The sequence below is a fragment of the Alosa pseudoharengus genome, unplaced genomic scaffold (genome assembly GCF_046254945.1).
Source record: "Alosa pseudoharengus isolate Yale_2024_CS ecotype anadromous, Long Island Sound unplaced genomic scaffold, YU_APseudo_1.1 YU_APseudo_1.1_scf_8, whole genome shotgun sequence".
Classification (NCBI taxonomy): Eukaryota; Metazoa; Chordata; class Actinopteri; order Clupeiformes; family Clupeidae; genus Alosa; species Alosa pseudoharengus.
This window is the reverse complement of record NW_027468870.1, coordinates 32,565,100-32,581,341: the sequence shown is the minus strand read 5'-3', so window position 1 is coordinate 32,581,341 and position 16,242 is coordinate 32,565,100. Positions and strand designations below refer to the sequence as shown.

The following is a 16,242-nucleotide window of genomic DNA, read 5'->3' as shown; positions in this document are numbered from 1 at the left end:
GACCTTACCGAACACAAAGCTGTAAAGCAGTCCCATGTACAGTTAGCCGTTCCAGAGTAATCCAGTTTTGAATTTGCAGTACATTTCGACATGCATGGGTGTCTCCAAATTTGGGCTTTAAGTTTTCAATGTGTTTAAATTGTTCCACATGATTTCATAACGGGCCAAATACAAAATAAATGTTACAAATATCGCCATATTACCAATTAGCTATTGGTAAATCAGAGGACAGCTGACTAAGAGTTTGTGAAAGTAGCCTTAATGATCACAAAATGCTAAGCATGCATCTAGGCTATTTGAGTTTCTTAAAGCTGAGCTGTGCTTAAATTGTTCAATACATGATTTCATAACAGGCCAAATATAAAATAAATGTTATAGCCTAGATATCTCTAAATATTAGATGATCAGATGATTTACAGTTCTATGTAATATGTTATGTTTCATGTTTTTGTAATGTTTCATACAGTGATGCAGGTCTACTGCAGTGAATAGGCTAAATACAACTTTGATCATTTTTATAGCCTACTACTGTATAGTTAACTTTGGCCTTGGTGCCCTGACATGTGGCCTTTGTGCCCCCCACCAAATATGCCCAACTGAAGGCCAAGTGGCCTTGCCCCCAGAATGGTGAAATTCCAAGCCTGGCCTCTGACCAACCTTCACACTAGGGTCATTACTCAGTAAATGGTGCCTCAGCCGAGGAGGGCCTTGCACACTATTCTTGGGGAAGTTGAGTCTAATTAAATAGCTAGAAGGCATTCTTGTAACAGTATCGTGGGTAGGTAGTGGGTAGGCCTACATCGGCCTATGGATAGTAATATTACTTTGACTGAAACTTCTCCATATCTAGCGGGGTCAGAATCATTAGGTTAACAGGGGTTCTATAATCAATTGTTATTTCCAACAGCGCGCGGAAGCTTCGCGATTTCCTTCGACCACTCCCAGTTCCCTCATTGGTCCTGACGAGTGACGTCCTATAGAACCGTCAACCCTCCGGTTACAAGTCTTAAGCGCTAACCAGTAAGCCATGGCAGTAGGACTGTGCTAGTGGCATCCTTTCAAACTTTCATTTTCATATAGGCAAAGTGAGCGTGTTTAGACAAAAACATCAGATCATGTTATCTTTAGAAGTGTACACAGAACCAAAAACCCTTTCAAGGCATCCATAAAGGGTGAAAGACTGTCAAGTTAGTTTCCAAATGAGTCATCTTGGCTAAAGTGTAATCCAGAGCATGTTTTTAAAATAATATTTTTGGCCTAATGTATTGTGACTTATGGCCAGTCACAGCGCATTTTGTGCACTGCAAAAATACAACACAAACAGTCACAGCAGACAGTTAAACACAAATAAAAAGAGACATGTTCCCTTGCTTCATGAAAACATTCATCAGTGAACTACAGCATGAAAGTAAGGATAGTTCCAGACTGATGGAATTGGTAGGTGCAAGCGAAACATAAAAAGGTAAATTGTAGTTGCAACAGAAACACAAAATGGTACCTAACAAAGATCAACCTGTTTAATGTCACTTAAACCTGTTTAATGTTACTTAAACACTCATTCATTTAAAATATATAAAGTTATACATAACTGCCAAAGGTATACAGAACTCTGTGCATTTACAGTGCTTATCCTAAAGACAAGCTTGCCCAATACCTGAATTAGATTATGGTCATTTAACCATGCTTAAAATAGCCAGAAAATCACTTTTTCAGTCTGACAGGCATAGAACATGCAGTGAAGCAAACAGAGTACTGCCTCATCCCACATTTAATGCAAAAAGTCATCATTACATAAAACATTAGTGGAACTTTTGCATGCTCTGGTTAAAAAGTTTTATGAAATACTGGTTTAAACAATGACAAAGTCCTGCTACATTGATGTTAAAGGTTAGAACAAAGATCCTTGATTACTAACTTCAACGCTCTCTGGTTAGAATGTTCAACATACAGCGCAACACAAAAGGCTTGTAATAGTGACATGGCAAAATGGATATTGGTGTTGTTCATGCAACATAATTCTTATATGCATTATAATTTATTATTTGTATTGCACAGATTTTAGACACAACTACAATACTTGTGTCTTATTTATATGTGCATTCCATGTAAGATAAAACCCACAGCACATTATTGTGAGAACAGTGAAGTTTTGTGTTTATGTTTTTCAGGGTTTTTTTTTCCAAGGCACAATAATAGACCATCCCACCTTTAAAATTCATTTTCATCTCAGTTCCAAGAGGTTTATGATAACAGAAACATACTGTATATTGATGAAGGACAATAAGGATATGTGCTTGCTTGTATTAGACCAAAAATAAATCAAGACGCACAAAACAAAACTAAAATGATCTGGGTATTAGGTGTTATAGCAACAGCAAGATGTATATGGAAACTGATTAGTGCCAATGGACAGGTGTCAAAACTCCCTGCATGCTGAAAAAACTAGCTAGAAACCAGCTTATGCTGGTAGCTGGTTTTAGCTGGTCTTTGCTGTTTTTTTTCCAGCTTTATGGTCTTGGTGTAGCTGGTTGAGCCACCAGCTGGATATGCTGGTGTGACCATCTGAGGAAGCTGGTCATGCTGGTGTGACCAGCCTGTCTTGTGGGATACAGCTAGTGCAAGATGGTCATGCTGGTGACCAGCCTGTCAAGCTGGTCATGCTGGTTTGCTAGAATGACCAACATAAGCTGGCATGGCCAGTTAAACCAGCACTATAGACCAGCAACACCAGCTAAAATTATCAGCTTGAGGTGGTACGACAAGCAAAACCAGCTGAATTACCATCATAAGCTGGGAAAACCAGCTGAAGGTATGTTTTCTGCAAGATTTTTTCTGGTCTAGCAGGTCAACCATCATAGGGTGGTCAAACAGCAAACCACCTTTAGCTGGTCAGGCTGGTTTTTTCAGCAGTGAAAGGACTGGCACAGTCAAAGGTCGGTGTCCAATGGACCTTTGACTTTGTCTTAACTCTGGTGTGGGCCTGTTATTTTTGGGCTTAAGTCTTGAAGTTTTTTTTTTTTTTCTTTGTGGGGCACTGGTAGGGAAATTGAGTCCCTCACTCCTTTCTTTGAAAAGGACTTTTGGTCATTTAATTTAGTTTCAGGCTCTATTGTGCACTTGTGCTCTGTGGACCTGTATTCGCTAACCCCAAAAGATAATCATTGTCCTCTGTGCACACATATCAAGGCTACTCCCACCGAAACTGAGAATCTTGCATTTGACAGTCTTCCGCTCCCAACAGAGAAACAGACATGGCTAGATCTAGCCTGCTGAAACAAAAACAAAATCTTGACTTTAAAGTCATTAAATAGATGTCCATAAGCTGGGCCATTCCCATGATGTTTTATTATTATTATAATTATTTTTTATGTACTTTACATTCTGTCCTATAGATAGCCCATGTCTTGCTGCTATGCTAATGTGTGATTTAACATTTTATTCATTTTAATACTGTAAGTGTGAGATTTCTGAGTCAACTTTGTTTTGCAAATGGAACCACTGAAACTTAGCCCTGGAAGCAAATGTAATTTGCTGCCGCTAGGGTACGTCTAGATTTCTAGGCTAACTAAAACTATGACCTCTAACCTTTTCCCCAAAAATGTCACCCTTTAGTACAACTAGGTGTTATGGGGAGTTAAAAATAGGACCTTTGAGTTATTTAATGGAAATTCTCCTCACAAACTTATCCTCCTCGTAAACTGTATAACTATGGTGTTTGTCCATAGCTGACAGAATCACGCCAGCTTTTGTTGGCATAAACCTCATAGGGTATACAAAATGCACATATTTTTACGGTCAGAATTGTAGATTGTTGCGTAGCATTGTAACTGATGCATTAACGCTCTTTGAGACTTAAAAAAAGTGATGGGCAATTCCATGCAGGGATGGATTACTGCACGGGCCTACCGGGCCCAGGCCCAGGGGCCCAAGGGGTCCATGCCTTTGCATGGAATCATTGCCTCAATATCAACAAATCAGGATGTAGGCTATGAATCTAATTGAATTTAGTATTGGCCATCCCCAAAATGCCCCCCCCCCCCCCCCCCCCCCCCCCCGCCACATATGCGACAATTAATGGGTGACCTTAATACATCTGGGCCCAGGGGCCCGAAAGTTCATATTCCGTCCATGATTCCATGCAAAACTGTCACGTCCATAACGCCAACTAAATACCATGGCATTGCCGTTATGGATGTAACAGTTTTGCTGCCCTGATTCAGTAATGAATGTAACGATTCTTAGACATAATGCAGTGCAATAGTTCATGACAACGGTACACCGGGACCTAGTTAAAATTGGTACCTCCCATCAGTCGTACAAACAGAGGATGGAAAGGGAAAACTATTCTCCAATCATGGATCTGCCGATCATCTAGGATTAGCATTAATGAAAGCAGTTCTAATATGAAATCTCTGAGAATATAAGCAGCCACTTTCCTGTCCAAAAGTGAAACTGAGAGTGGCAGAAGAGGTGGCCTCAGTGCTTTTCTGAAATATTACATTAAATGAACTTATTTCTATACTCAGTTCATTCATTTGTTGCTGCTCTGTTATACTACATATGGTCATTTCTTTCTTCTTACCTAACTTGCAATGACACATTCTTCCTGTACTTTTTATTAATCTGGATTCCAACAGGCATAGTGTTGCACAGGATTTCACTAACAAGCCCCTTAGCTGTTGTAAAATCACTGGAACCTCTCTGTGTTCTCACTGGAACCACTGGAACACTCTCGGGGCTTATTGCTTAAATTTAGAAGTAGTGCACTGCTTCTATTTTGTGATGTCATGTAGGCCTCTATATTGCGTTATGTTTCCTTAATTAAAAATGGTTGATAATTCATATTGCCAAATTCATACAATCTCCCCCTAGCTGTAGCCTATACTAAGCCTTAATACAAAGCACGAGGAAAATAAAGACCAAATATGATGATTTAGTAATCATACTAAATATGATTATTACCATGATGAACACAGAAGTACATGTGGAAAGATGGATGTATCCGCCTGAAACTGGTATCATAATCCAGAAATACCTTGTAAAATGAAATTGTGTCTTTACAATACATAGACTTAAAGTGCCACATTTATTTAACCCAAAGATGATTCAAAAGGTTTATCAAATATGTGGTTTAAATAAAACATTACGACAGCCTTGGCAATATTTGCAGTAGCGGTGTTTATAAAACATTTGGTCCTATCAAAGTCAGGCTAAAAATGGCGTTTGGATCTGGCAGAGAACACTGGTCTTTGGGATGCAATAGCAGATCACTCTGCTTTACTGCGTTTCACAGCTCCCGGGAGTTTATCTTGCAACCTAGACATGAGGGGGAAGTATCAGAGTGAATATCTCAGTTTATACCGATAAGCCACTGTATTTTCCTATAAAAACCTTACAATTTATGTTAGAAAATTTAATTTTCAAATATTCAACTGATGATGATAAGATGTTGAATTAGATTAGTCAAAAGTAAAAGTAAAGTAAAAAAGACTTACTTTGCCAGCTTGCTTTCAATTTGAGAGCGAACAAGTTCAATGTAACGATCAATTTGTGTCTAGAAAAAGAAATAGAAATGAGACAACCAACAGTTATGTTCTAAATACATGTTATATTTTAGTACATTCAGTATTTGATATGTGTATAAGTATGTAATATAAACTGAAATAACCATACAGTGAGTTAAACAATACTATGATGACTTAACATTGCAGTAATATTCACACAAACACTTACTTTATTTTTTTCGTACACTAGAGGTGTGCTAAAAAAAATGATGTCCGCTGTTGAAACAGTAGCAAATTAAATGAATTTGTATGAACATTAACATGTACAGTAATTGTCAAGAAATTAGCGTCGCCTATACCATTTCTCATCTTACCTAGAATTAAGATAGTGATACCATTGAAGACAGCTCCCACAAACGTCAACAGCCACATCACACCAGCCAACTGAAAGTGCAGCGTTAAAATGAAACGTTCAAATTTGTACTGTTTTTACGAGGTATGTGTTTGGTCTGTGGGCTGTAAGCTAATTCCTCCTTAAATGTATAGTGAGTTGGTTGCATGCCACCCTCACATTCTTCTTTCTGAGGCATGATCAGCTTTCCTGAGTATATAACATATGAACCTGGGAAATACAGCCAAACCTACACATAGATGGTGAATGAATTCACAATGAAATAATTCACAATGGCACGACCCACATAACAAAACTTGTGCAATATCCATAGCTCCCTGAATCTCATTCTTTTGATCAGCCAAGCATCTGTGCCCCCCAACACGTCTTAATCACAAGATGGCCTCTCTGATTATTATATTCCGGTGGTGGTGGTGTGTGTGTGTGTGTGTGTGTGTGTATGTGTGTGTGTGTGTGTGTGTGTGTGTGTGTTTGTGTGTTGAGTGAGCCCTTAGGTTTATTGTGTCTTGACTTTGTAAACTATTCAAATGAGAAGCATCTCTTTTCATTCCTTCAGAGGATTTAAGACAGAACACAACAGTATAGTGAAGAGAAACTCACTTTTAGTGAATCCACCACATCCTCCACCAGGAGCAATCTCCTAGCCTCTAAAATGCCTCGGTTAATATGGGTCAAGGCATAGTCCACATGCCTCCGGAACTTCTGTGGTGAAATACTGATGTCTCTTGCCATCAGATTTCTGTGAACAGAATACAGAGCTACATATTAACAATAGGTACACAAACATAGAACCACATACTTTGTGGACCACACAGGTATATTACAGACCTCAAGTTGATTATCAGTCTTCAATGTTATCCCAATCTGATTTAGATTTGTATGTGTTTACCAATAAGACCACTGCTATCACCTAATAGAGTACAGAGCTCTCAAGTCCCGCACCAGTATGTCTCTCTTCTTTGGGAACCCTGATGATCCTCCTCCTCACTTACTTGAATGGGTGTCCTTCATCAGATTTCTGTATGGCCTGTATGACCGACTTGTACACGCGGAATGTGATTGTGACACAGAGCACAGCCAGGAGCACATAGGACACGACGGTGATGGCACTGCACGTGGCCAGGGCAAAAAGCACCAGCAGAGAGCTGCTGAACACTGTGGCCGACTTCTTGGGCTCACGCCAGTAAACCAGCTCCTGCACTGCAGAGAGAGATGGGGGTTGAATGGGAAAAGAGAGGGACGCTAGCTCCTCCACAGAGTCCAGTCCATCTGCGGAGACAAGATCAGGCCATGTGTTACTTCAATAACCTTACATATTCAATTCCATTTTTTTTATATATATAGTGCCAAAACAATGTATAATCATTTCAAGGTGCATAACAGAGAACACCCAAGAGTAATTGGGGTAAGGCAAAACTCCCTTGATACAAGAAGAAACCTTGAGCAGAACCTTAACTCATGGTGTGATGGAGGAGGGTATAGATATATATTTCCTGAGTAAGTGATGTCTCCACTGGTTGTATGTAGCTTCTCTATAAGATTACTGGAGAAATCCAAATATTTGTTAATGTATTTTATGAATATAAAAAATCATATTACACTTAACAGGATATGTTGGTTCAGATCAGTGGGAACCAGTATGCAGTTTTAAGACTCTGAGCCCACAGTTTGTGGCCCTTACATTGTTGAAACTGACCCTTTAAATTAAGTGGGTCTCTGCAATCATGTGTCCAACTGATGCACTAGTAAAAGCAGTGGCCATGGTAAAAAAAATGGCAATTTTGGTGACTTGCTCAGAGTCCTGCATGTGAGAGCTAGCCTATGTAAGGATTATCCTTGTTACAAAGTACAGGTCAAAGATTTATACACACAACCAACACAACAAAGACATTGGAATGAAAGTCATGTGCTAGGCCTTAAAATTATGGAGAAACTGGGTCAGTTTGAAACAAAGAGTGACACGTTAAGCTCTCCAATCATTTGGAGAGCTCCTTTTCCAACCAGCTCTGTAGTAATATTTTTTGAATTACACAAGACACAAAAGCATATGCACTCATCTTAACAAGCTGTTAGTTTTACTTAAGATTAAAGTATTATCATAACAAGTAAGTATCATAGTTATATAATTTAATAATTCACAATAAATGTTCCAGGTTATAATGCAAATGTTTAATGACAAGCTTTCATGGAGGTATTGTATCATGTCATTGGAACCTTAGGGGCCTGCATAAACAAGTCAATGACGTACTTTCACAAACAGAATATCAGAAATACAGATATGTCATTGACTTCAGAGACTTCTGTTGTGTTCCATGACTGTTGAGATTGGATAGAGGATTAAGTATTTTCTATTCTTTGGTAAAGAGTTTCAGACTTGTCACAATTACAACTGAACTGTTACCTAGGCATCAAGTGTAAAACAGAGAGCATTAACCAGTCAAGTCAATATCAAGGAGGTCCACATTAATTACAAGAATAGTGACTTTAAAACTTACCTGTTAAAGAATCTTGGAGTGACGCGATTGAATTTAGCCCTGATGATGTGTTCTGAGCAAACGGAGCCGTCGCCTCTGCCATTTTGTCACTGCTGCAGCAACACAGCTAAGTGTCACTTCTCTGGATTTTCAGGTGGGTATGACGTGCCACCATGCGCACCAGGTCTGAACCTCACATATTCCCTAAAAATTACTTGAAGCATTCAGTGGAGGCGTGTCTTAATAGTTCCTAGGGGCCGGGCATTTGGTGTGAAAGATTACACATAGTGTGTGTGCTGCCAAAAGAATGTATGCATTTTTGAAATTCTTTATTTTTTATTCCCTTGTGTAGTTAAGGTGTTAACACTGTTTTCCTTTGGTTTTCTGTATTTCTAAACTATTTCAATTAAAATAGTAGTAGTAGTATGCATAAATAATGTGTCCAGGGACCACAAGCCAAAGAGGCCCCTCAAATTCTCTCAGCCTCTTTGTATTGGTCATCAAACAACAGGAGGGCTGGGTTGAGACCTATGGTTGAGACTCAAATCCTGATTTTCAGCTTCTCTTCTGACTTGGTAATAGCCTATGAAATCAGTAGCCTACTATCAGAAGTATCAGTATCAGAAAGGAGTAGGCCAGGGATGGGCAACTTTGATGATAGAGAGGGCCACACAATTTTCTTGTCGCTGTCAGAGGGCCAGATGTGACCGCAGATGTCCACCACTGGGATATCAGGATTCAGGATATACAGGAGCCTATGTCTGCACGGTTTATTAAACCAGCATGCATTCATTTAATATTTTCTATACTCAAATGCATTTTTATTATTGCTTCTATTTACCAAGGAACGTGAAATAAACTAAAAGATAACACATTTACAATAAACCTTTTTCCCACTGCAATGGGTAATAAACTCTTGTAAAAAGGCTATTGTTAGTGTATCTTAACCAGGGTTCCCACTCTAAGTCAAATGTAAAATTCCATTACTTCCCTGACAAAAATCCTGAATTTCCATGACCAATCGGGAAATTAAAAAATGGACATTAAAAAAAAACAGGTAGGGGTAACTACAAGCAACCACTCATGCAAGTAGTAATGGGGGAAAGCTAATAACTCAATAAATACCAATGCTGCGTGTAAATAATGTATTTTGGCAAGTCAATTCAAAAACTCCTACACCAAAATTCCCTGATATTCCATGACTTTGCCCCCCAAAGATATAATTCCCTGACCTTCCATGTCTGGAATATACTTTATTAAAATGCAGATGGTGTTCTTGAAATTCCATGACCAGTGGGAACCCTGCTTTACTTTGAGGTCAGCTATGACAGCGGCTCTAGCTCTGATGTAGCCTACTTTTAGTTATCTTTCAAGTTCACTGCTGATTTCGTTTCTAAGCATAGCCTACTAAACACATAAATTGACCTTTCCCACCTTGTCTACGATTCTGAGTTTTCTTAGGGCCTGTTTACACGTATCTAGATATTTGAATAAACGCATACTTTTGTATGCGTTTGGCCCTTTCGTTTACACGTAATCGGAGATTTATCTCCCTCAAACGCATACTTTTACAAACGCACTCCAAAGTGAAGATTTCTTAAAACGATGACGCGTTCAATTGTGTCGTTGGTCAATTCGATTTCATATGTGCAGCAAAGATTCTAGAGCGGAGCTTTTGACGTGCAATGCAGTGCCTGCCTGAACATTTACATTTCACACAACTGTAGCCTACACACCACACGTGATATGTGATTATTTTTAATATTTCGCATACTATTTCGTGCTCACCTCACACAGGTTCACACAGCAACTGTCTTTTGACTTCTGAGTTAATTATAGAGTTGTTTAGTTGTTTACTTCATGTAGCTAAGTAAGTCTCGTCTTGTGACGCTAACATAGCCTAGGCTAGGCTAGGCCTACTCAATGGATTATAACATGTTGGATTAAGTAATCTTCATTTCCAAACCTAGAGGATGTACATGTATGTAGAAGATAAGGTAGGCTATGTTTGTTATTCTGGCCCGCTGTGGCATGATTAATTGCCGTATCTGAGAAGTTATGCTATGGTGAGTTTTAAATGGGTTTGCTATTCTGGGGGTCGTTTCTAGAAAAGTTAGCAACGACGTTGCACAACCACCATGGTACGACGCAACTTGCGACCAAACAACGACACTGTTACACCTGTTTCCAGAAAGCATCGTACCTGTGTCGCAATTCGCTACCTCCGACGTTCGAACACCATAGTTCCAACAACGTTGTTGATGATGCAGCGATACATATAATTGGTGGAAACAGTGACAACGTGTAATACCCCACCCCCTAGAAATGTCCTGTCACGGCCTATGTCGACATGTTTCTAATCTAAACCGAGTGATTAATGCTGGTATTGTCATTGCCATCAGCCAAAACCTAAACCTATTGCAAGCATATAAAACAGTTAACTTAAGCAGACCAATATGAGTCATTAGTTGTGTTAAATATCTATGTGTTGGAAAAAATATATAGCCTGGACAAATATCTGGGTATCCCATAGGTTATCAACTGTCTCGGCAGCGCGTTGGTGCACTGCGCGCTCGGCCGGAGTTCGCATCCTATGTCTTCTTTTCTTTTCATCTCTGAGTAAGAGTAGGCCTACGAGACACAACAATAGGTTTTGACCATACATATTTATGTATATAGTTACTCTACATCGAGAGACCATAGGTACAATACATCAGTCAAAAACAACTGAATCTACGTGTCACACAGTTCACCTGCAGGTAGCGAGAAGCAAGAGGACAATCTCACATCATAAGAAAATCGAACCTACAACGTTGGGATAACAAGTCATCTGCTTTAGCCACTACACCATTTAACACTGCTGTTGTTAGGGACTGTGAAGATTATAATACTAAAAGCAAGGCAATACTTTAATTAACATAAATAGCAAGAATGAGCCAAGTAGGGGAGCAGTGTCTTAATCAAAATTAAGCTAGAGGATAGATCAATCATTGAGTCACGAGATAAACATCCACTTCACAAATTTTGGTTAGGCGGTTGTGGTTTTTGGTTAGGCGCTCCGGACACCAACAGGAACTACCAAGGAACGACACAAGTGCGACTGCCTAGGGGCAGTAGTTCAAACGACCCAACTTTGCGTCCTTGTTTGCGATTGAGAGTTCGAACTACCCTTTCTAGAAACACCAAATCCAAGAACGATGGAGCGTACTACCAAGGTTGCGACGCAAGTTAGCAAACGACGCTTTCTAGAAACGACCCCCTGGTTAGTTTTGGCATGACATGACAGTTTTTGCGTTATTAGCACATTGAAACGTGTTGTGATGTTGGCTCTGCATGCTTCCAACACTGTCATTAAAACAGCCTCATTCCCCCGACCTTCTCAGTTAAAATGTGTGCGTGCAGACTAGCCTAGCAACTCATGGATACTCAATGTCCTACCACACTTACATCACGGCAGTGTTATTACATGTCTTTATTAAAATGCAGATATATTCTCATGAATTAGCCTAGGCCTATTATTGGATGTAATTAAGATCGCAGGATGTGTGGGCGTACTGTATACACGCACGGCATTCTAAATCGCCTGTTTACGTTGTGGATAGCTAAATAAATGTAGCCTAATGTTTTTAACCAGTCATGGGTGTCTTTTGGGTGTAAAACCAATGAGAGTGGCATTCGTCATTCCAGCAAGCAGTGCAACATAACAGCTCATCAGTGTTTTCATTACTGATTTGGTGTAAGTGGCGTTGATATAAAACAGGCGTAGCCAACCTATTTTCATCCAAGAGCTGCTTTGACAAAATGAACATGGGCGAGAGCTAATGTTTATAGGCTATTAGGCTAGCATGTAATCCGTGCCTTCTTGAACTTTCCTCACTTTATACTGTACTAAGAGAAAGTAGCCTAGTTCTACCTCGTCGGTCCACATGTAGGCTATGAGTTGCTTTATGAGTCACTTTTTGCCATAATTTCCCTTCGGTTTAATCAGCCTAAAACGCGTAGCCTTCTGTACATTTTAAATTTACCTAAGTTTATTCTCGGATATGCAATTGAACTTTGACAGTGATAGTGCAATCTGTTGGCCTGGCGTGTTACAGACGCCGAGTTGTGTAAAGTGAACAGTGAGATGTTGGTAGGCTTTTGCACATTTTAATCGTTCCTTGCCACGATATAACATAACTGACAACTCATCTCCATCTCATATTGTGTATTGTTGGCTTATCATAGCCTGTGTTGTGCATGTAATTTCTGCCAAACTGAAAAACTAGCACTGGTAAACCAAAGCGTCTTTCCTCTCCTGCCATTAGGCTAATTGAGGGGAGGTAGGGAGGGCAACGCAGACAAGTAGATGACCTAGACCAGCGGTCCCCAACCACCGGGCCGCAGGACATTCCTAACCGGGCCGTAGCCTACGACATGAGTTTAAAAAAAAATGCATGCAAACTAAACTAAATTTAATTGGCAATAATGTCACGTTTTTACATGCCATAGGCCTATATGCAGTTGTTTGATTGCACGCATGTTTGCATTATGCAAGGTCTATTTTCTTACGTCAGTCTGCCCGCCTTCAACACTTACATACAGTAATTGCCTTCAGCGCTGCGCAGCCTCAGGTCAGCTCACTTCACTTGATCAGTTCTTGGCGAACGGTAGTGTCACACGAAGTTAGCTAAACTGCTAGAATGAACAAAAAAAAACAAGCATCTTTAGCAGGTCACTGGCCAACCGCCGTCATGCTATCCGGCAAAAGATTCTTTGGACACCGCCATTGGCCGAATACCGGCGCCCATTGACTTACATTGAACACATGTAAACAAAACGTCAATTATGTGCTCAAACTAACGCCGCTGACTTATGACAAAAACCATTCCACTTTGATACGAAACTACATTTTTGTACAACATTTATCCAGCAAAAATTACAGAATTTGGATTAAGTAATGTGGAGAAATATCGATATTAAGAAAATTGACGCTGCGTGACGCCGAGTTAATGGCATTTCCCCTTGTCCATGAGTCATGTATAACAGGTCACGTCGGTGGCCGTTATCCCTCACATGTCAGAGTAATGACATTCAAAAACGTACCTTTATATTACATTACAATTTATAAAGGAACGAAATGTCAAAATAATTAAGCAATATGTTTGCTGGATGACACGAAAAGTAGTAAGGAAAAACAAGATTTTTAACCTAATGTCCAGTGATTTTTGATCCGCTTCGACTCAAAGAAAAACCCAATAAAGTAAAACCCAAACTTTGATAATTGTCTAGTGGAAATTCCAGTAGAAAATCCAATAGGAACTGGTCTGAAATGGTCTGTACTGGTTGCAACTGGTTACAACTGGGTTTTTGATTTTCTACTGGTTTACCCAGTTAGTAACACCAGTTGAAACCATTTAAATACCAATAGAACCAATCGAACTTTTGGACTGGGGATGCTCACCAGTTCAATCCAGTTGAATGTAACTGGTGTCTGCAATTTCAATGGTTATGGGTCTCAATTGGTTCAGTAACCGGTCTCAACTGGTCTGGCAAACCAGAAGTAACCAATTTACAATTTTACAATGAATGGACAATGGATACATACAAGGACATTTCAATTTACCTTGGCCTATTATGTGAAAAAAATAACAATACTGTTTACATATCTGCATTGAATAATAGCCTATGCAAAACCGTGCTATTTTGAGCCCACTACGTATTTTACATATTTTAACAACACAATTCAGAAAACTTAACACAAAAACGGGTAATGTAAATGACAGAAACACCAGATTTGAGTTTGATATGTAATTTATTTTTCTTTTCTTACTTCACCTTAGTCTCGCTCATAAAAATTGGGAAATGTACATACATACAGTTTATCAGTGTGGTTAATAATTAAGCATTTACTTACCATTTCACTTGGTGACACAATCATGTTTTTATCTTATGCAATGTGAGTTATATGCATTGTGTTTAGATATAGATAGATAGATAGATAGATAGATAGATAGATACTTTATTGATCCCCAAGGGGAAATTCAAGATTTACAACTTTGTAACCAAGATTGAAAGATGTAGGCTACTTAAGTTACAAGTAAGAATTTGATTGATTTCTCCAAATGTATTGTTTGTTAATTGCATTCTGGAATTGTTTTTTTTTTTTTGCATCTACAGTAGCCTACCCTCCAGAATTATTGGCATCTCTGCTAATCTATCTGTTGGTGATTTATTGTAATCTCACATTGAAAACAAATAGGAAAAATCCAACCTTGAAGGTAAGCACATTTATTTTGAGAAAAAGGAAAATCTCATCAAGAAATACATATTTTTAACAAAAACACGTTGCTCACAATTATTGGCATCCCTAAAAAAAATTTGCATTTTCCTATCTAATTTCAATTTATTTAAGTTAATCAGAGTGTCTGTGAACTTTCTGAAGTAGTTCATGACTTTCTTTTTCACTATGGTATGAAAAAAGAGTCACACTGAGGCTAAATCCTCTAGTCATTTCTCAACATCGGAAAGACAAGATAATACACTAAACTTAAATAAAATGAAAGTGTGTTGACATTTGTAAGTCAGAGAATGTCTATGAAAACTAGGTACTTTGTTTAAAATGGACAAAGACCCATGGTTATCTTGTCCACACGTACAGTATGGAGGATGGTAAGATTGGTAAGAAAAAATTCCATAAGAACCACTGTTGGAGAGTTACAGACAAAGGTACCATCTTGGGGGTCAAAAAAAGTCCCCCCAAAAATCTTCAAAAGTTACCTCATTGCTAATAGCTTATTTAGAGGGCATGCCAAGTAAAAGCCTGTCCAGTCATTTAATTACCAAATATAAACGGCAGGAGTTACTGAATGGTACAGTGACTCTGTCTGGAAGTGTGGTCTATTGTCAGATAGGCTTGGGTATCGAATATCGAGTATTGGTTGGAACCGGGACTATCTTTGCGATTTTCCCGGAATCGTTCAAAAGTTTAAATTTCGATTCCTAGTTTCGATTCCCAGTCCACCGACCTGAAGAAGAAACGGCTGAACACCAACGAATTAGTCCATAGTTCATAGAATTAAAATTCATGGAGAAGGTCAGACTATTTCATTCAGAAAGCAGGGTTCCCGTGGATCCTTAAATAGTCTTAAATACAACTGAATTTTCGAGAAGTATTAAATGTGCGTATGGGACAGCCAGCGAGTGCAAGAGAGCGAGTGATGTCTCAATCCAGTTTCGTGTATTTAAGTGTAGTGGTTGCAGTGTAGTGGTTGCAGAGTGAAGATGTTTTTCACGGGTGTGGTTAAAGGTGTGAAAACGGTAATAATACAGTAGGCCTATGTACAAAATAATATGCCTGACGTTTTCGTGGTGTAGCTGAGGCCAGAGAGATATACAGGTAGCCTACGTGCCTCAAGCCGGACGCTCATTTGTTCTCCTTTTTGGAGTTGCGCTTGGCATCTAAAATCGTTGCTCGGACGCAGCATCGTTTAACAAACTATGGACGCGAAGACTGCTGGTCAAATGATGTGCAGTGCTTCGCAATCAGGAGGAAATACTGTATATGTTAAGTTGATTTGTTTGCATCTTTCCAGCGTGTGTTGCTGGCCTAGCCTAGGGAAGAAAATATCTGTCTACGTTATAATAGCCTACCTGTAATATCTGTCAGCAGCTTGCTTGCCAGCGTTTCCCAGTAGGCTAGGCCTACTTCGCAAAAGTTGTGAACTATAACCGCATATTTTTTGAATGTCGGCGACTGGCTACATAAAAAAAAAACGTGCGTTCATAATACGTGCGTGCTTGAGATGAAACCAGCAGTTTTCAGCAGGATCGATCATGCGAGGAGGACCTGTCTCTTAATTCATTTAAAACA

At 39.3% G+C, this 16,242-nt stretch overlaps 1 protein-coding gene across 1 annotated transcript; it reads right to left on the bottom strand.

Annotated features, from left to right (window-relative positions):
* Window positions 1–4,986: 4,986 nt before the first annotated feature.
* Window positions 4,987–10,358, bottom strand: LOC143111417 (reticulon-3-B-like). Its single transcript, XM_076273650.1, has 7 exons — window positions 8,412–10,358; window positions 6,909–7,185; window positions 6,517–6,655; window positions 5,879–5,948; window positions 5,734–5,780; window positions 5,496–5,554; window positions 4,987–5,316 (listed from the first exon to the last, which is right to left on the bottom strand). The coding sequence occupies exons 1-7, from the start codon at window positions 8,491–8,493 to the stop codon at window positions 5,268–5,270; spliced, it is 723 nt and encodes a 240-aa protein (XP_076129765.1). The 5' UTR covers window positions 8,494–10,358; the 3' UTR covers window positions 4,987–5,267.
* Between the last annotated feature and the right edge of the window lie 5,884 nt (window positions 10,359–16,242).

Excerpts from the sequence above, each read along its gene's own strand:
- LOC143111417 (XM_076273650.1), bottom strand. The coding sequence starts at position 8,493 with ATGGCAGAGGCGACGGCTCCGTTTGCTCAGAACACATCATCAGGGCTA. Across the intron at positions 6,656-6,908 it reads GATGAAGGACACCCATTCAA|AAATCTGATGGCAAGAGACA; the intron begins GTAAGTGAGGAG and ends TTCTGTTCACAG. Across the intron at positions 5,555-5,733 it reads TAGTGTACGAAAAAAATAAA|ACACAAATTGATCGTTACAT; the intron begins GTAAGTGTTTGT and ends TTCTTTTTCTAG.